Source organism: Zea mays, chromosome 6 (assembly GCF_902167145.1).
Source record: "Zea mays cultivar B73 chromosome 6, Zm-B73-REFERENCE-NAM-5.0, whole genome shotgun sequence".
In the NCBI taxonomy this organism is placed as follows: Eukaryota; Viridiplantae; Streptophyta; class Magnoliopsida; order Poales; family Poaceae; genus Zea; species Zea mays.
Genome location: NC_050101.1, coordinates 114749516 through 114770811, shown reverse-complemented (window position 1 = coordinate 114770811; position 21296 = coordinate 114749516). Strand labels below are relative to the sequence as shown.

The following is a 21296-nucleotide window of genomic DNA, read 5'->3' as shown; positions in this document are numbered from 1 at the left end:
ATAATACTCCTTCCGTCTTAAAATAATAGTCGTTTTAGCTCTAGTTTTTATGTCTATATTTAAATAGATAAAGAACAATTTAGACTTATATATAACACATATACTTCAAGTATTACATCAAGTATTGTATGACCTATTAATTAAGTAAAACGAATTTTAATTTGGGACCGACGAATTATAATACATATACTATGTACATGCTCCATGGATGAAGATAAAAAAGGTGCAAAAGTAAAAGTAATGTGAATTATAATACATATACTATGTATATGCTCCATGGATGAAGATAAAAAAGGTGAGAAAGTAAAAGTAATGTGCAGCACTGCAGCAATGGTATTCCTTTGCTGACACCGTGTGGTCAGGAAGTTTCCTGTCACCTTCTATTGATTCGAATGGAAGAAACTTCCTGGTTCAAAAGACAAAGGTGATGCCAAAAGTAAGCAGGATATGTCTGTGCACGGCTAAAGAAGGTAAAAGATGGCATTATATTATCGGAGTGGTGCACTTAACATTTTCATTCAAGGTAGGAATACTACTAATAACATTTTAACCCATGAGAATTATTCTAGTTGATAGATAACATCACTAATAAAGATATAATATATTACAATAGGTATATTTTGTACCTAAGGAAAGTCTGCTTTTGTTATCTTGATGCATATATATCATCATGTTGCAACTAGGTACCAAGAGTGAAATATCCTGGGCCGTGATTGTGTGATATCCTGATCCAAGACTAAATATGAATGATAAAATACTCATATTCACAAGTTACATCTTCTTTTTTGGAAGCCTGTCTCGAAAGAACCTCTATGTTAAACGTATTTGACCCACAGCAATTTTGGGATAGATGATGACTGTAAAGTCTTCTCGAGCGCCCACGAGTGAGTACAAAGTGTGCACAAGCCTCGTGTTGATCTATGAGGATGGCCTATGATCCCTGAGGACTGCCATGAGTAAGTACCATTGATCCGGGAGTGGATGTGGTGTTAAAAATGGTATCATAGTCGATCCTCCGGGTTATTACATTCGGCAAAACCTTTGCTTAGTGCTACACTCGACAAAAAAACTCGGCAAATACTTTATCAGCAAATGGTTCTTTGTCGAGTACTTTTCTAGCACTCGGCAAAAAAAAAGCACTCGACAAACTTCGAATCAAATAATTGTAAATCAATATGACAATATGATTTCAAATCAAATAATTGTAAATTAAAAAGTTTCATAACATTTCAAGAACTACATCTTTTATTTTGGTGTTTTTTCAATCTGAGACACAAAACTTTATCGACAAATGAATAATGATGAATCTAGACACAAAACACATACATCAAATATTATATAAATCTATTAATTAACTAAAAGTAATTTTAATTTGGGACAGAGGCCGTGAGTATAATTTTTTGTGGGAGAAGTGATATATCAAGTTACTTTTGCTTAATCATTAGTATTTTTATTTCCATCACAACCTATATTCTTTGTCCATCAAGCTCACTTAGATGTTAACACTGTTATATTTTTTATGTGTGATCAAAATATATTACATTTTCACCTTCACAAACATATAAGCCTATGGTTTTTAAATTATTGAAAAAAAATAAAATGCTAACATTAAACAGAAACTACATCAAAAGCATAAAACAATAGAAATAAAAAAGTGCGCGCGCAATGCTGCTCAACAATTGTAGTTATTACTATATTGGAATGTCGAAAATGCAAGAAAATATTTAGAATTATATTGGTCCTAATGCAATGCATATAAATGCCACTTTTCTGTACACGGCTGGCTTTGCTCGTAAATAATGAATATTTTCGTCAAATTTGATGTCTCTAGGTAGAGCTCTAGATGGTTTTGGCTCTTCTGGTAAGAGACTGCTTTTTATTATATTTCGCTCTGCTCGTTCTTTGTAAGTGTGACAAAGAGCATGACGAAGCCAAAAAATGTTTAGCGGTGACTGAACTAAATTATTATAATATAAAAGCTCTTCTACATTATATTGTATGTATATATTTTAGATTAAGAGAGTCTCTAGTAAACTTTCATGGAATTGGAAGCGGATAGTGGACTTCCCGTTCTAGTTCGACTCACCGCTGGATCCATTCCTAGCAAAAAGGATTTTGTTCGTTCGTTAAAGCTTTTCGGCGGTTGCATATACTCATAATCAAGTGTTCCCTCCGTTCTAAAAAGGTGTGAATAGTGCTATGTTTTTATTTTAAACAACGCTAAAATTAATAATATAAAATAGGTGCCATTATATTTGGCGCAAAACGTATTTCATGGTATACATTTAATATTTAAAATATTACTGTTTTATCAATATTTAATTAAGCTTTTATGTATTTTAATCGATAATACATCTAAAACTGTATTTTTTGGACAGAGACAGTACCTCTCGATTGCTTTTCATGTGCTACTAGGTGAGTGCCCGTGCGTTGCAACGGAAACACATAATATCACGGTACTGCTATGAGAAAAGGTTTCTTAATACATTTATGATCCTATCTATACATAAATTTTGTTATTTTAATTTAGTTGTTTTACCACTACATTGCAACCATCAGTACCATATAGACTTTTATATATGATATTTAGGTACACGTGTGTTACTACGATTTTTAAATGAATTACCTTGTAATTGATTCAAAAGATCCATAGCAAAAGTACGTAAGCTTACCAAAGTTTAAGAGAACTTACCCGACAACCAGCCATCATCATGTGCTTTAAAAGTTAAGGAATTAATACATAAGGAATACATCATGTGCATTGCAAGTTAAGGAATTAATACATAAGAAAAACATCATGTGTATTACAAGTTAAGGAACTGATACATAAGGAAAACAAAACAGGACCAAGAATAAAGCATGTCTGGTTGCAAATCTAGATTTGTCAGGCGCATAAGAAAAAACATAATCAACCAAAAGTGAAATACTAACATCCAACATCTTCGCCATCCTCATCCTATCATTTGTCCAGTCAACCTTCAAGAACACAGGTCCTTTTTCAGGAGCCTTGGCCACCAACCGCTCTCATCTTTCTTGTTCTGGTAGCATATGGTTCTTGGGACAACAATTGCTTTGCACTCCTGCAAATAGGAAGGCCAATACAATCAAAATCTAAAACACTTCATTCAACATGTATTAAATAGACAACATCAAACAACTCAAGATCAAACTCGCAGGGCGTCAGGCAACTCTATCGTCAAAAACACCCTGCCAGATCAAAACTGTACAGACAAACCAAGTCGCATCAACCCAAATCTAGAAGTACCTAGGAAATCTGATGCCATTTTCTGTAGTCATTAGAGTAACACCAATATCATTAAGCATGCAACAATCAGAATACAGAAAGTCATCAGCACAAGGAGTAACTTGATAATGTTACAGGTGTCCCAGATTAATGACTCTAAATAGAAATTATTAACAAGGGGGAAAAGATGGTTCAACAATATATCTGGAGATCAGAACAAGAACCAACAAAATACAATCCTATGTCCACACTAATTGTCTCATTTCATGAGAATTTTTTTTTAAAAACTGAATGTGGACAAAGCAAAGAAAAACCAAACATATACAATGCACATATTAATAGATCAGGCATGTGAGGTAGTTATGTTAAGTATTAGCATTACATAACACAACTCATTACTATAGTATGGACAGTATCACATTACCTACATATTAAATCAAATATTCAGCTATATCAGTGTGAATTTATCAGATTGTTCATTCCATCCATAAACAAATAGATCCATAAACAAATGCATTCCCTGTCCATTTGTGAAATATAACAAATGCAACCCTTGGAACATTTGTATGATTCATCACTAAACAGAAACAAACTGAAACAAAACCAGCCACCAGAACTGAAGCAGTACCAGATACCAGGTACCAGAACTGAACTCTAATAATAGAAGCCTTTTTGAAGGAGGCACATGTAACCTGGTGGCTGAGAACTCTATTACTGAATTCAAATTCCAGAACTGAACTTTAATAGTGAACTAAACTCTATTACAGAACAGAACTAAACTCTATTACGATGGTCTGGAAAAGGGGTAGTTCTGGTTTCGTGGTGTGTGTTCAATCCAATCCAACCTGAGAATCATGATGGCCATCATGTCCGATTTCTTCAACTTTGAGAAGTCCAGAATGATGTCCTCCGCCATTTTCTTGGCCTTACCACATGGGTTGATCGGGAACTGCACGACATATATAGTTTATGCTCAGAACTCGAGAAGGAGAAGTTTGTAAACTTTAACCTCATTTTTTGTTAATGCTAGCTAGAGAGGCGTTCAACTTGATTTTAGAAAGGAACTAATGGTTTCAGAAATCAGAACTGAACTGCTGACCTAGGGAGTTCCTTCAGCGATGGGCATCTTGTCAGGCTCTCCATAGGTTGCACACTTGCTAGAGTAGATGAGAGTCCTCACATTGTGTGCAACCATGGCTTCTAGCACTGCTAGAGTGTTTGCAGTGATGTTGCGGTAGTACCTGTTCGAAGCGGTTTCAGAGAGTATTATGTGCAGGCAGGGGACTGAAACTGATGTATCTGAAACAACAGCTTGAACACATTATGTATGTTAAACCAGAACAAACTCAACTTCTGGTGTCCGCTAGAATTTAAAAAGGAAGATAAAATGCTCACATTATGGCAGCCCCTTTAAACCATCTGTCATGAATTAAAATTAAGCAGAAGAATGAATCAAATGAGTAGCTGAATTACCTCACATTGATAACATCATCAACTCTTCTAGTCAGCTAGTGTCACAAAGAAGAGGATTCCCATGCAACAGCCAAAAAACTAAAAAACAAGAGACGCACCTTCACTTTCAACAGTGGTCTCGGCAACAGGCTACAAGAACAAATATGTACTAACCAGCATGCAAGCTAACAACCAAAGAAAAAGAAGATATGCAATAATATGACAGGGTTAGCTCCAAAAAATATTAAATATGTATAGAACAAAAATACTAACTTGGTCCGTATTTTCATCAGATGCTAAAACAATAATGGTTCATGGTTTAGAAACAGAAACCTGAAAAAGGTCAGTTATTTGAGATCTTAATATGGAATGAGATGAAATGATGATGATTCATTTTCAATAACAAATGCCATAATAGTTCATAGATAGATAGGGTCCATTGATTGGTTTCAGAAAAGACTGAGTGACTGACGATGCATGAACACCTATGTATTAATCATATATTGAAGCAATTGCATTATAAGTAGATAAACAGGTATGCTTACAATGTTTCTATTTTTCACCCTCTGATGTTGTGGGGGCTGAACTCTGCTCTGGCCTACTGTAGGCTTAAAGAAGGCCTATTTTCCTATAATATTAATTTTCATGACGTTTTCAGCAGGTATACAATCGTTCTCTGGTTTTTATGGATCATGATGTTTCCTATAATTTTACTCGAACGTATGTACGGGGCAATTCCTATTTTCATACATAAAAAAATGGAGTTCCTATCTATGATTCGGTGCTTACAATGGATCGTTTCTGCCTCTCGCAGAGCGCGAGGAAGCCATCCTGATAGCTTTATCGTCATCCCCATCCTAGTAGCGTAGAAACCACCTGCATTTTCATTTTGACCTCCCGTGGCTGTCTGCCATCTTGCACGTGTACTACGCCGCTGAGTTCTCTGTTGCCGTGACCATCTTTGGTGAGCTTCACTGTTACGGGCGCCTGTCGTTACTCTGGAGATGTGCATGACTGGGCTGGAAAAGAAGAAAGCTTCTGTCTTCTTCAAGACCACTGCTGATGGTTACTCGCTGTGCGCCAAGGAGATGACCAAGCTTTGTCGACCATTCATGTGACCCCAGAGGACGGCTTCAGCTATGCAAGCTACGAGGTCATGGGCTTCAACCCGGGCTTCTTTCTCTTATGGCGACCTGGTTAGAGGGTGCTGAGGTGCTTTGGTCCAGCTGAGATCTCTGTTGCGGTGACCATCTTCGGCGAGCGGGACAATGCGAAGATGGTTGAGCAGGTGCTGTCGTTTGGTGGCTTGCTCATCTATCAGAGCTTCACTGTTACGGGCGAAACGAACCATGGGTCGCCGAGGTCAGTCCTGCATGACTTCGCTGGTGAGTGGTGACATTGTCAAGAATCGCTCAGAGAGTGATGCTCCCTGCTGTGAAGCTGATACTGTGGATGAGAGCGAGGAAAGAGAGGTAAAGAAGATGAAATGCTGATGCGGTCGACGAGAGATCAGATTCAGAGTTGCTGCCACTGGTTATCTTGTGAAGCAGCCAAGCCTAATTATTTATGCCACATAACCTGTGCTATTGTAATGTGTCACATGCTTATATTTGCAATAAACAGCTCTAGGTGGTCAGCTTTGTCTGCCGCAATGAGCAGTGTATCGATATTGTGCTTTTGAATTGTTTGGATCTAAATAAAGTCTTGTGTTCGTTACAATTTGCATATCCAAATAACTCTGGCCTGCTGTAGGCTCGTGATAAAAACTGCACCAACTTGTAGATTGTACACCTGCTGAAAACACAATAGTGGCAAATGGGCAAACTGCAGCAGCCGCTGAAGCAGGTGAGCGCATGAGCAGCATAGCATCTCTTGAGAATAGATGTATTAAGGAACCAGAGAAGTTCAGTGAAGCAGGGACTACATCAGCCTTGCTTGATGATGCATGGAATGATAAGCATTACAATGATCAGCACAGCTCAAACTGTGAGTGTGACGGGGGGAAGAAAAATGGGTTTGGAACCCAGTGAATGTGATAGGAATACGATCCCTACCACGGATTGGCCTTAGGTTGTATGAGTGTGAGGGGACTGGGTGAGGGAGGAAACGCCCACGGCTGTGTTTGGGCGCCGTGGATGCTGGGCGCAGGGAAAGAGGGAGATGGGCTGCTGAACGGAAGAGCGCACTGATGAACAGTAGCGCGGTGAACAGTAGCGCGGTGAACAGTGGCGGCTAGGGTTTCTCCCAGCTCCCAGAGGGAAGCTGGAAACTATAATTGTTTCTGCTTAATTCCCTATAGGGTGGTGCTTACAATTATTTATACTCCCTTCTAGTACTTATCTAATGAGATCAAATCCCTCTTTTCTCTCTAACAAATCTTATCCCTTAATCTTCTAATCCTTATCCAACTAATCTGCATGTGTAGATCCTTATCCAACTAATTTGCATGTCTATCCGTTGCATCTGCTGTTATCCGGCGCCTGTAGTGGCGGCCGGTCATAACAGAATGAGTCCAGATTGGCTTTCAGGCAGGAAGTGGAAGTTGGATGTTTGGAAAACAATGGACAAGTCTTACAACACTTACTGATGGATGCTATCGCTGAGACTGAACCAGCAGATACCACCAGGAGTAAAACAATGGACAAGTCTTACAGCTCTTTATCTGAAAGTTCATCTGCTTCTCTGTGGTCTTCAGATTCTAAGGCAAGCAGGAGATCATGAATATGTTTGATCCAGAGGAATCAGATTGGTATACACTAATTCCTCGGTTGGGTCAACAATTTAGTTCGATTTTAGTTGAAGCCGGCGGAGTTTAGTTTGGCATAGTTGGTTATTTTTTTTTTGTTCACTGTTTGGGTTATAGTAAGCTATGCTTGCCTCCTTCGTCATAACTCTCCGTTTTTATTTTATTTTTGCTTTGAAATGCATGCTATCAGGATATATCTTACGGGTTTGTTGTAATTTTTCTTCTTCTGATTTTCCCCCTTTTATCACATATTGATTTAAAGGGAATCTGCTTCTTTAGAGTTGGATGGTCAACTTTGATTCTTGTTATGAGATGTAATGTAATTTGTTGCTGTAATTGTCTTTGTACAGGATTGGAACCTTGACACTTTGCAATTCGTGTCGTGATGTTCCTTAGTTGAACTATCTCTTTTGCAGGTTTCACATGGAACTTCCATTGTATAATTAATCTGTTTCTACATGTTTTCCGCATTTCGACCTTGAGAATTAATTGCATTCATGTGCCCAATAAGCCAACAACTGTATTCCAATTGCAAGCTATTCAGAATTTGCTAGGTTATAGTTTCTGCTGACTCGGCGGTGTCTGCATTGACCTTTTAATTTCAGCTATGCAAATTGATTTATAGACTATTTCTGAAGTATGTGGATTAAATTATGATCATACCCCCCCAGGATTTGAAACCATAACAGTATCACCCAATCACATCCCATGTATTTTCCTGCAAACACTGCTAGTAGTTTCTGTTTATTTACAGGTGTGAAAGAGAGAGTACAGGGGTGAAAGAGAGAGTATGCAGTTAATAAGGGTAAACTATGCTGATACCTAAGATATCACTTTACTTTTCTGTTATGTGTATATGGAGCGAAAACAATATTTAATTTGGATCATGTATAGTGTGTAAGTAGGCTATCATATAGATAGAAGTACATTGTACAAGCGTGTTGATATGGTCGAACTTCAGTGTGATTCGGGTGGTCTAAATAACATCTAACTTATTTTTACTATGGTGCAGATCAGTTATCTAGTGTTCCTGATCAGTGCGCAGCAATCCAATGGCTCAAGGTAACTTGTCAGTGACCTGTGTTATACTGATTGTAGCTCAAAAGTCTACCATATGCTTGATTGCTTCTAGAATATGTTGCTGTACTTTACTATTTTACATGCCTATACTTGGTGTTCCATATTCCTGGAGCCCTTGGTGGTCATCTATCTTACCATTTTGCTTTTGTAGGGTTGTACCAGCAGAAGGTTACTGTTCCAAGCATTTGTGCACAACGAAGCGACGGGAAGGTCTTAAACTGTGCAAATGCAACCAAAGCTGTTAAGGTGACAAACTGACAATATGATCCTTGGACCTTGATTTGAATATAACATAGTTAAAGAAACCCTTAATCTTTGAAAAAAATATTTATGATTATTCAAATGTGGCCTGTTTAGCAAGTGTTTTATTGTTTTTCCAGCCAGACACATTGTTTTCTTCAAGGATCCAAAGTTTGTGCCCAACAATCACTGGCGATGTCTGTTGTACTGTAGATCAGTTTGACACATTACACCAACAAGTCCAACAGGTAAATGTGCTGATTTCTGAAGATGTACATGGACCGTGCACTTTTAATAAGCAAACCAATGTGGTAATATCACTTATGTTTGATATAGGTCAAATTATCAACCAGAAAAGGCACATTAATGAGTGCTTATCATTCACTGATCGCAGTTAATCTTCAGTACAGTTGTCTTTGCAGTGTATGAATATATATGTATATATATTTTGTTTGGTGAATCTGTAACCAGCTAACCTGAACCTTCTTATTTTGTTAGTGACAAGTTCCCTTTATTTTACATGAGGTTCATGTTTGCTTCATAGGTTATATCCTCCACTCCTTTCGTGCTAATGCATACTTCTATCTACCATCATGTAGAACCTCTGTCAACAAATACATTTACCTAATTGTTGATTATTTGTTTGTTGCTGGTCTTTGTCATAACATTCGCACTCTATTTCCTAATAGACAGTGCTGCAGCTGTTTGGTTGCATTTTTCAGTATACTATTTTATATTAAATGTGAATTGATGCCTATTTTATTGTACAGTCACAAGCCTTTTTCTCTACAAGTTCAATGAAATTTGAATATATCCACAATGAGTTTCTCTTAGTCAAATGCCTTGATTATTTTTTTGCACGCCAAGTGATCTAGTGGCTCCTTGGTGATCTATTCAAGCTCATGTTTCAAGTAGAGAAGAGCTTGTCAAGGATCAGGTGAGGCGACTCACTTTGTGTATCTGAAATTATGAATGCTTTAAGCGAGTTTTTTTATTTTATTTTTTTAGTTTTAGATAGTGAAAAAATTTGAGATGAAAAGGAGCTTGAATAGCCGGGCTCTAATAACATGCAAAAAGGTGAGGCGACTCACAGAGAGAATGTCTAATGCCTCCCCACTATCATTTTATCTAAAAATTAGCATCAACCGATATATACCGGAAGAATGCATATAAACTTTATACCCCAATAAAAAAACCCCAATACACAAGCTTGACATTGTATTACTTAACATATGTCGTATAAAAGTTAAGTATTGAAAAGAAGTCAGTTCATTTATGTTTGAGCGACAAATTCACTAACACATCGCAGGCTACTAAATAATAGTTACAGCGACAAATTCGCTTGAAAGTTCAGTGCATCACCGCTGATATATGCCATGATATATTTGAACATAACTGATTGGCGACCATATAACGAACACACCATGATTTATCCTAAACAAAGCGAGTATATGCAAGTAGCATTTATCAGCGGTGATGCACTGAACTGCAACAAGTTGCAAAACTAAGAGGCGACTTCGAGAAATTATCAACCTCTAGCAACTAAAAACATGTCTCCCAATAATATATCCACAAAGAAAGCAAATTACTTGCTGCAAAATGGAACTACGGGCCAACATGGGAGCAATGTACCTGGTAGAAATTGACAATGACCAGAAGAATGTGAGCTACATAATCTTGTGGCTCCAACAATTTACCAAGAGCAGCACAACCTTCAACAGCCAACAAACGCACTGAATCTTGATCTGAAAATAAAGACCACGATGTTTTAGACATAGCCCGCGAATCGCCCACAAAAGTGTATGACTATATGCAAACACTAACTCAATGATTCAATAGTGATTAGATTGTTTCAAAACACAGGTAGATTTAGGTTTTCTTTAGTATGCCTTTCAGAGAAATAAATCTGGCTTTAAGGTATTCAAACATTGCCAAAAAATCGGGCGCGTGTGTTGGCCTAGTGGCGCCACCAACTGATGATGTTCAGGAATTAGAAAATAGATATAACGATTGATCGTCAACGTCTCAATTATCCGGATTGCACGCGCGGATCAGATCGTTCTACCAGCAAGATCCATAATCATTGGCCAGTAACTTATATATTAAACAAGATCCGATTCCTAGCAAAATTCTGTACACAGACACTTGATATCAGCTTCCGAATGCGCAGAGCAATTAATTAACAAACAAATCACATAACTTCTTTTGACAGGAAAGATGAAGTCATGAGAGCAAGGGCATGATATACGCATTACAGGTCACACAAGAGGACAGAACAAAGAGTGCGAGTACCAAACAAATTGGAAGCACCTGGATTCCAATCTGAAAGCAATAAGACAGAGGCCCTACAATTATTTGCAGCTGCTAAAGGAGAGGCCACGGTACATGGAAGGAAGACAAAAACTCGGACACGCTCGACAACTACAGTCATCCTGAGTACAGCTTGTATGTTTGGTTCCTTTCAGTTCATATGATCGACGAGGTGGAACTAAGCTGCGTCCACGGGAACTAAGTTCCTTTCAGTTCATCCTGATTACAGGTCACACAAGAGGACAGAACTAAGCTGCGTCCACGGGCTTCCTGGCGGGGGCGATGGCGCTGCACCGGCTACGTCCTAGGAGAGGATGGGAAGGCGCCAGGGAACTAAAAAACATCTCAGGAGAAACAACGCACGTGCATCTATAGATGTGGTGTCCGGAAAGAGAGGAGGATGAGGAGAGGAGCGGTTACCGTAGAACACCAGCGCTGCGCACGGATGCGGAGTGGCGGCACACCGGCGGGCGGGAGCGGGGCTCTTTCTTCGTCACCGGCAGCGGCACATCGGTGATTCGCGGCGGAGTACGCAGTGGCGCCACACTTGGAGAGAGCACTGTGGCGTCTACTGTGGACTTGGAGAGAGGAACGAGCAGATGTGGTGTGCGAAGGGAGGGAGAGAGGAGGGGGAGCAATGGGGGAAGGCAGCCGCGAGACCAGGTGGACGATTTGTGAGGAAAGGGAATGGGGGAAGGCTGCCATGGATGGAAGGGCGCGGAGGGAGCGCGGCTGCCATGAAGGGGGAGCGGGGCGCGGCAGCCATAGATGGAAGCTTTGTGCGCGATTCACGATGGATTTGGGAGATCGAGTAGGTGCTTGAGCAGACCGGCGATTCGCGACGGATTTGGGAGAACTAAGCTGCCATGGGTGGAAGCATGATTTGGGAGGCCGAGTTCCCTGGCGCTGCTGGGGGAGCGGGGCGCGGCTGCTGGATTGGAAGCGTGAGCTTGCGACCTCGCATGATTTGTGGGCGATTCGCGGCGGATCCATCGGGACTGCCATGGATGGAAGCGTGATTTGGGAGATCGAATTCCCTGGCGCGGAGGTTATTTGGGAAGGACCTTCCCTGGCGCGGCTGGGGGAGCGGGGCGCGGCTGCCATGGATTGGAAGCGTAAGCTTGCGACATGGCGCGATTTGTGGGCAATTCACGACTGATCCATCTCGACCTACAAATATTCTATAGTGGCATTTGATAATCGTGCAAGCCAAATGTCTGTTCTTCCAATCACGAAACAACACGAAACAACAAAGCAAATAATACAGAACAACAGGTTAATGGATAGGCACCGGAACTCGGGCACACAAGCATCTAAGAACAGCACAAGAAAAGAAAAGAGCAGGGACTCACCTCACGGGTCGAGAGCTTTTGTGCGCCTATGGCTAAACAATTGGAGCCAGCGAGGATAGAGCTAGAGCCTAGAGCGAGGTGAGAGTATATGCCCTTACCCTGGGAGATGAGCCTCTCGACGGCTATGTCGGGGTCCATTCCGCAGTCGCATAGCGTGGCGTAGATCTCGCCCTCCAAGCGGTCGGCCAGGTTCTCTGCACCATCTTCTGGAGGCGACCGGGATCGCCGCCGCATCCGCCCCATCCGGTGCCGCATAGGAAGGCTGCCTCCCGCCGCCACGACCACCGCCCCTCATGGCGCTCCCGCCCTCGCAGCCACCATAGGTGCCTCCGCCGGATCCTCCCCCTCCTCGATCGTGCACCGTCCTCAAATGTGGACGCCTACACTACTAACATAATAGTAGTAGAGATTACTATCATGCCCATGCCCATGGCCATGGAGTACCCCCGCGTGCGAACTGCGAAGCCGTTGAAGCAGTTCCCGTCACATTTGTGTGCCCCGGGCGCGGCGGTCGCTCGCCACGGCCGCAGCTACCCGGACGACTCGATCACACCACCGCCGTGGTGCATGGAGCCAAGCGTTTTCGTTTCCTTTTTCTTTTCTTGACGACAAAAAAGAATGGAGACAAGTTTTGCCGTCCTCCCCAGGCAACAACGCACACGAGTACACGACAAAACAATGACGAGCGCGTATATTTCGTGCAGCTCAAACATTCAAATTAATACCCCAGTCTTGCAATTATAATTTTACCCTTTATTTTTTAACTTGGTGATTCTCCGTTTTAAAACATTTAACGTAATCTAACGCAATAACGAGAGGTAAATATAAAGTAAATAAAAAAAGGTAAAAATGAGAACTCTGTAGGGCGCGGAGAGCCTCGACGAGTGATCACGGTTAAATAATATAAATGCAAATGGCGGATTTAAAATAATCGGACTTAATTAATCGACTAATTCCTCTCTCTCCTCGTCTCAGCTCGCGGCCACGCTAGTCGCTCCCCACCTCGTTCCCTGCCTCGTCCCCACCCTTCTCGCTCCGCCCCCCGCCCCCCGCTCCTCGCTCCAACTCCCACCCACCCACCAAAGCGTCGCCGGCCGACGCGTGCGAATCCCCAGGACGGGATCGATACCCCGCTTGATCGCCGGACTCTCTGCCTCGGTCCTCCTCTTCGCACCTCTCTCTGCCTGTGAATCCAGGTTGGTGCGCCCCGCTGTCCCTTCTCTCAACCTCCGCAGCTGGATGCTGGCGCCTCGGTTTCTGGTCCTGCGACTTTCCCTCTCCCCCGTCCTTTTTTTGCTCCTAGTTTGCACCCGTTGTGGAGTTTTTTGGTTAGCCCGTTCGTTTTGTGCGGTTTTCTGTTTTCCATGGGTGATTTAGGAGGTGAATGTGCCTACAATACACGCGGGTGTAGTCTGCACGTTGTTTTAGCGGATCCCAGGTTTCCATGGCGTGAGATTCCTCCGTGCGTTTTGTTCGATTTCTTTGTCTGTTCATTCTTTTTTTTTTGAAATTCGCTGACGAGATCACGAACTGTTTTCCCAAGCTGCAGGTCCAATTCGCAACGCGGCGTAGGAATCCCATCCTAGATTCGGTCGAGCTGCAATGCCGGCGTCCGCATAGCTGGAAATCGGGCGCTGACGGACACCGGGCGCCGAGATGGGCCGTTCCGGCCGCCGCCGGCGGGACCGCGTGCGGTGGAGCAATCTCTACACCTTCTCCTGCTTCCGTGCCCAGCAAGAGCACGCCGGCGATGCGGGCCCCTCCTCCGATGGGGCTGGCGCCGTCGGCGGGCCGGGCTTCTCGCGCGTCGTGTACTGCAACAACGCCGCCCTGCAGAAGCCGCTCAAGTACATCACCAACTACATCACCACCACCAAGTACAACATCATCACCTTCTTCCCCAAGGCCATCTTCGAGCAGTTCCGACGCGTTGCCAACCTCTACTTCCTCCTCACCGCCATCCTCTCGCTCACCCCAGTGTGCCCCTTCTCTCCCGTCAGCATGATTGCTCCGCTGGCCTTTGTTGTTGGCCTCAGCATGATGAAGGAGGGGTTGGAGGACTGGCGCCGCTTCATCCAGGACATGAAGGTGAACAACCGCTATGTCAGCACGCACAAGGGTGATGGCGAATTCGACTACCGGCACTGGGAGGACCTTTGTGTCGGTGATGTGGTCAGAGTTGAGAAGGACCAGTTCTTCCCTGCTGATTTACTGCTACTGTCCTCGAGCTATGAGGATGGTATTTGCTATGTTGAGACAATGAACCTCGATGGTGAGACGAACCTTAAGGTGAAGAGGTCACTTGAGGTAACGCTGCCGCTGGAAGAAGACGAGTCATTTAAGGATTTCCAGGCAGTGATACGCTGCGAGGATCCCAACCCGTCCTTGTACACATTTACTGGTAACTTTGAGTATGAGAGGCAGGTGTACGCCCTTGATCCGTCTCAGATACTTCTGAGGGACTCAAAACTAAGGAATACAGCCTTTATCTATGGAGTGGTTATCTTCACTGGCCATGACAGTAAAGTCATGCAGAACTCAACTGAGTCGCCATCAAAGAGGAGCAGGATTGAGAAGAAGATGGATTTGATCATATACATCCTGTTTACTGTGCTTGTGTTGATATCGCTCATTAGTTCAATTGGATTCGCCGTGAGGATCAAGTTAGATTTGCCCCGCTGGTGGTACTTGCAGCCAGAGAAAAGCAATAAATTAGATGATCCATCACGCCCAGCTCTTTCTGGGATATTCCATCTAATCACAGCTCTCATTCTTTATGGGTATCTGATTCCAATCTCGCTGTATGTCTCGATTGAACTTGTGAAGGTATTGCAAGCACATTTCATTAACCAGGACATTCATATGTTTGATGAGGACACTGGCAATACTGCTCAGGCACGTACATCAAATTTGAATGAGGAACTTGGCCAGGTTCATACTATCTTATCGGATAAAACTGGCACTCTGACCTGCAATCAAATGGATTTCCTGAAGTGTTCAATTGCTGGAGTATCATATGGCGTGGGTTCAAGTGAAGTTGAACGTGCTGCTGCAAAGCATATGGCATCAGGTGCTGATGACCATGATATCCCTTTACAAGATATATGGGAGGAGAACAATGATGATGAAATCGAGTTGGTAGGAGTCAACTTTAGTGTTGGGACCAACATAAAGCCCTCCATAAAAGGCTTCAGTTTTGTGGATGACCGTCTCATGCAAGGGAACTGGACCAAGGAGCCAAATTCTTCCACAATTCTACTCTTCTTCAGGATACTTGCTCTGTGTCACACAGCGATACCAGAGATAAATGAAGCAACTGGTTCTATTGCCTATGAAGCAGAATCACCTGATGAGGGGGCTTTTCTTGTGGCAGCCAGGGAATTTGGATTTGAATTTTTCAAGCGAACACAATCAAGTGTCTTTGTCAGGGAGAAACACACTTCTTCGAAAGACACAGTTGAGAGGTTGCATATCAGTATTTGTTACCCATTTGTTCATATTTGTTCCTTATCGTTATTATTATATTTTTTTGTCTTATTGTTTGAGTATAATTTCAGGGAGTTCAAGATTCTCAATCTATTGGAATTCAGTAGCAAAAGAAAACGAATGACTGTAATTCTGCAGGATGAAGATGGTCAAATTCTTCTTTTTTGCAAAGGAGCAGACAGGTAGGATTTGTACCGTTTTTTTTTAAATTTGGTGATGCTCTTTGAATTTATTTTTGGCTAAGTCTGTAATCAGGCCATCTGCATTCAAGAATTGATATTTGTTATTAGCTTAAAAATGTTAAGAAGCAAAGTTTGCACCTGATTACTTGGTGCGGTCATTTGTCAACATGCTTGGCCTGTTTGTTCTATCTTTTTCAATGCCACCACTTTTTGGGGCTTCAGCTTGATTATCCTTGATTGTTCTTTGTTTCCAACTGAGCAGCATCATATTTGATAGACTGGCAAAAAATGGAAGGATGTATGAAGTTGATACGACTAGGCATCTGAATGATTATGGTGAGGCAGGCTTGCGAACATTGGCACTATCATACAGGGTGCTTGATGAATCAGAATATTCTTTGTGGAATGCGGAGTTTCTTAAAGCAAAGACATATATTGGTCCTGATAGAGAGTTGCAACTTGAACGAGTCTCTGAGTTGATTGAAAGAGAGCTGATCCTTGTTGGTGCAACTGCTGTAGAGGACAAATTACAAAAGGGGGTAAAATACAGTGTCTGACTTTTCGTATTGTTAAGATATGCTTCTTGGTTCCTAGTATTATGCTAGTAACTGTTTCATGTTGTTTTGATTTATAAGTTATGTTTTTGTGCTCTATCAGGTTCCTCAGTGCATAGATCGGTTGGCGCAAGCAGGTCTCAAAATCTGGGTTCTGACAGGTGATAAGATGGAAACTGCAATTAACATCGGGTATGCTTCTGCCAAGTAGAAATTCTTGATATGTACAAGTAACCTTTTTTACCTCGTTAACACATCACGTTCATCAACACCATGTGATGTTTCTATTTCTTTTGCAGATATGCATGCAGTTTACTGAGGCAAGGCATGAAACAAATATGTTTGTCCATACCCACTGGTGAGCAGGTAGCTCAGGATGCAAAGAAGGTACCTTAACTTTTTTTCTCTCTTTTACTGTATAGGAAGGTATAATCTAGATGGTAATTCTCTTTATGGTAGACTTTAGTTTCATCTTTGACAACTGAGCAGGTTGCAAAGGAGAGTCTCCTGTCGCAAATCGCCAATGGGTCACAAATGGTCAAACTCGAGAAGGATCCAGATGCAGCATTTGCTCTAGTTATTGATGGAAAAGCTCTGGCATTTGCTTTGGAGGATGACATGAAGCATATGTTCTTGAACCTGGCAATCGAGTGTGCTTCTGTCATATGTTGTCGTGTGTCTCCAAAGCAGAAAGCACTGGTAGCTTTGCCTCTCTCCATTGGACTATCTGTCGTTTCTACATAAAGCAATGTTGAGTTTGTTCTCCTTCACTTTGTAGGTGACTCGGCTCGTTAAAGAAGGTATAGGACAAACCACTTTAGCAGTAGGTGATGGTGCAAACGATGTGGGCATGATTCAAGAAGCTGATATTGGAGTTGGAATAAGCGGGGTAGAGGGCATGCAGGTGAGTTGTTCAGATTGTCATGATCTAATCCTTATCTAGTGTAATGCTATTTCCATCTGACATCAAGGATTGGTGATTAGGTGTGTGACTAAAATTGGTTATTTTCCTTTACCAGGCGGTGATGGCTAGTGATTTTTCTATTTCTCAATTTCGGTTTCTTGAGCGACTTCTTGTCGTTCATGGACATTGGTGCTACAAGAGAATCGCCCAAATGGTGCTGCTCGAAGCACTTTATTCATTATATTCATCTGATTGTGTTATGTTTTAACTTTACTAAATATTCTTTTTGTTGAATTGTAGATTTGCTACTTCTTTTATAAGAATATCGCATTTGGGCTTACAATATTTTACTTTGAAGCATTCGCTGGGTTTTCTGGTCAATCTGTATACGATGATTGGTTTATGCTGCTTTTCAATGTTGTTCTTACCTCACTTCCTGTTATATCACTCGGAGTATTTGAGCAAGACGTTTCATCCGAAATCTGCTTACAGGTATATGATATAACATCCAACTTATTTTAACCATACTGCTTATGATAAACTAGGCATGTTTAGAACTGAAAATAAAGCTTGGTCCTGGAATGTGGTGTGTGTTCTCATGGTAAAAGTTTTTGTTGTGTTGAGTCCATTCATTATGCTTCCAGCAAAGAAGCAAATGAATAAACGGGTACTTAAAAGATAATTTGCTAAACCTTGTTTGTTGAGGAGAATGACACTCCCATGGAACCACAATCATTAGCAACTGGATGTAGATCAGACTATCAGAGAACTATACTGTACTTAGATGTCAGTCAGGTATTCCTTCTCAGGCTACTTTGCATGGTATCAAGTACAACAACACAACTATCTGACATGGTTCATAGTATATTAGAAAACTAAAAAGAACCATGAATAATGCCTCAATGTAGAAGCATATCTTAGTCCATGCTACTATGATCTGTATTGCCCATTTGTTATGGTTAGGAATGAACTCTATCTACCTTTGCCTCTCCTTTCATGTAAATCATTTGTATGAAACAACATATTATTACCAGTAAAAGATGGTTTCAGAATTAGGAACGATTTGGTGTGCCTTGCTTCTCCATTCCATGTTCCATTATAATGCTATTCAGTCTCTAGGTTATCTGCTTCAGGTTTTCATTCACTGAAATGAAATATGCAAGTCACTTTTATTATGTGGATACTATGTAAATACTATGTAAAAATACAATGGTTTGAAATACACAATGGGTATTGGAAAGATACCAGTTATCTCAGGTGTGATATTATGTTGGGAAACATGAGCCTGACTGATGGTTTTTCAACACATATCATCCCATAGTTATTAAATAATGTAGTTCAAATTCATCTGGTTTAACATCTTCCTTGAAAATAGTTTGATTTGCATAGCATGTAGAAAATAATTAAGGCACATGGTTTGTGGAGCCATTTATGCAGATTGAAGTCACTTGGTATTATTGTCCATATTTAAAGCTGACCGAAATTTCAAGGAAATGCAAGCACACATAAGTTTGCTTCTTGACAACATTATGTTTGTACTATGGCCCCCATCAGTGGATCAAATCACATCTTAAAAAAACATGCTCCCAAGTAAACTTTTATTCTAGTTAATTTCATGTGTATACTTTTATTCTAGTTAATTTCCTGTGATCTTTGGTGCTACTAGAAGACTCATGCATCGGGCCCTTTGCCCTTTGTACTTTAGGAGCTGGGCAATCTTCTCTGATCATCCACATTGCTGCTTCTAACCTTTCATATATCTATGTTGACATGGCATGGCTTGCATGTTGCAGTTCCCAGCATTATACCAGCAAGGGCCAAAGAATCTTTTCTTTGATTGGTACCGGATCCTTGGATGGATGGGGAATGGCCTCTACTCCTCTCTGGCCATATTCTTCCTCAATCTCTGCATATTCTATGATCAGGCAATCCGTGTTGGGGGGCAGACTGCAGACATTGCTGCGGTGGGAACTACCATGTTCACCTGCATCATCTGGGCTGTCAACATGCAGATTGCCCTAACAATGAGCCATTTCACATGGATTCAACATCTCTTTGTATGGGGCAGCATAACAACTTGGTATCTCTTCATCCTCGCCTATGGGATGACATTGAGGTCTGGCGACAACTACCAGATCCTATTAGAAGTCCTTGGGCCAGCTCCCATATACTGGGCAGCGACGCTTCTGGTGACTGCTGCCTGCAACATCCCCTACCTGATACACATATCCTACCAGAGATCGTGCAATCCACTTGATCACCATGTGATTCAAGAGATCAAGTACCTAAAGAAAGATGTTGAAGACCAGACGATGTGGAAGAGGGAGCGGTCGAAGGCCAGGCAGAAGACAAAGATTGGTTTCACTGCGAGGGTTGATGCAAAGATCAAGCAGATCAGGGGGAAATTGCATAAGAAAGGCCCATCTTTAACAATCCAGACGGTATCGTAGGAATCTCGCCCCACCTGACAGTCTTGTCAACAGTAGTTGCTACTTTGTTTGCTCCTGTAAGGCAGTGGTTTTAGCTTCTCTGAGCAACGTAGCGAAATTCTTTATCATCCCCCCCCCCCCCCCCCCCCCCCCCCCCCCCCCCCCCCCCACACCACCACCACCACCCCGGTGATTCTTTCTCACCATTTGTGTAAGAAATGTTGGGGGTGTTCACCCTAGTAGAAGCTCCAAAGCCAGCCGTGTAAAAAGTATAGCTCCTTTCAGTTGGAAAAACAACCTATTCAGTAGCTGACAACATATGTATATCTGCAATTTTGATTGTTGTCAATTCATGTATTGTAATCGATTGACGTCGATGTTTACGGTGGTTTTGGTAATATTAACTGTTTTCTTTTCTATCTGCTGTATATTTGCCAAAGTTCTATCTTCTACGGCACATTTGTTTTGAGTCATGAAGTTCTGCGGAATCATCCGATCTAGAGATGGCAGGGAAAAATTCCTCATCGGGTAATGGCTCGCTTTCGCGCGAAGAAAAAAAATCATGTCAACGTACGATTGAAGCGTTTTCTCTCATTTCCATTCGTGTTGAGGAATTCGTTCCGGTGGAGAATTCATCCTCGTTAGAAATATTTAGAGACAAATTCAAATTGATTATATCAAATCAATATAAATTAAATAAACAAGATTTAAAACTAGAATATATATATATATATATATATATATATTTTAGAGTTTAGTTTGCTATTTTATAATAGGCGAATTAAGTTTTTAGTATACTTTTAGGGAGTGTTTGAATGCACTAGAGCTGGCTGCTAAAATGAGTTGGAAAAAACCAAACAATCCAGTTAATTGTTTAGCTACTTTTAATCAAGCTTGAGTCCCCTCGCTTTTCTTAATCAAGAGACCAAAGTCTCCGCGAGGTACTTCACACGTCGAAGCCTCTCGCTAGCTTTTATAATGAATAGGAGTCAAAACTCTAAGCTCAACAACATAAAATTTGATCCTTCTCTTCTTTTCTTCTCTGATGAACCTATTAATATTTTCTTAGCAAACTAGCTAATTCCCAATGTTGTGATGGTTATCATTCACCAAAACAATAATAGAAATGGCTTTAAGCCCCATTTCCCTTTCAAATGTACATTGTTCTTTTTGGTGGTCAATCGCTAGGATCGTTGCGAGACTGACTTATAATGGTAATTTTTTATGGATGGTTGCATGAACCGACCTCACGCGTCGACCATGTGTGAATGCTAATCACACGATCGATGAGATCATTCCTTTTGTTTAATTGTATTT

The 21296-nt window shown here is 41.5% G+C and overlaps 1 protein-coding gene across 3 annotated transcripts; it reads left to right on the top strand.

Annotated features, from left to right (window-relative positions):
- Positions 1-13357: 13357 nt before the first annotated feature.
- LOC103631301 (probable phospholipid-transporting ATPase 4) lies at positions 13358-20398 on the top strand. Of its 3 annotated transcripts, none has more exons than XM_020539414.2 (11): positions 13358-13620; positions 13974-15888; positions 15982-16092; positions 16355-16631; positions 16750-16838; positions 16946-17033; positions 17136-17345; positions 17425-17550; positions 17666-17764; positions 17851-18042; positions 19344-20398. In XM_020539414.2, exons 2-11 carry the CDS (start codon positions 14081-14083, stop codon positions 19998-20000), a joined length of 3657 nt encoding a protein of 1218 aa, XP_020395003.1. In that variant the 5' UTR covers positions 13358-13620; positions 13974-14080; the 3' UTR covers positions 20001-20398. The 3 variants fall into 3 exon arrangements, with proteins under 3 accessions (XP_020395003.1, XP_020395004.1, XP_020395005.1); XM_020539415.3 differs by having other exon boundaries at positions 13968-15888; XM_020539416.2 differs by having other exon boundaries at positions 13427-13886.
- Positions 20399-21296: the final 898 nt, after the last annotated feature.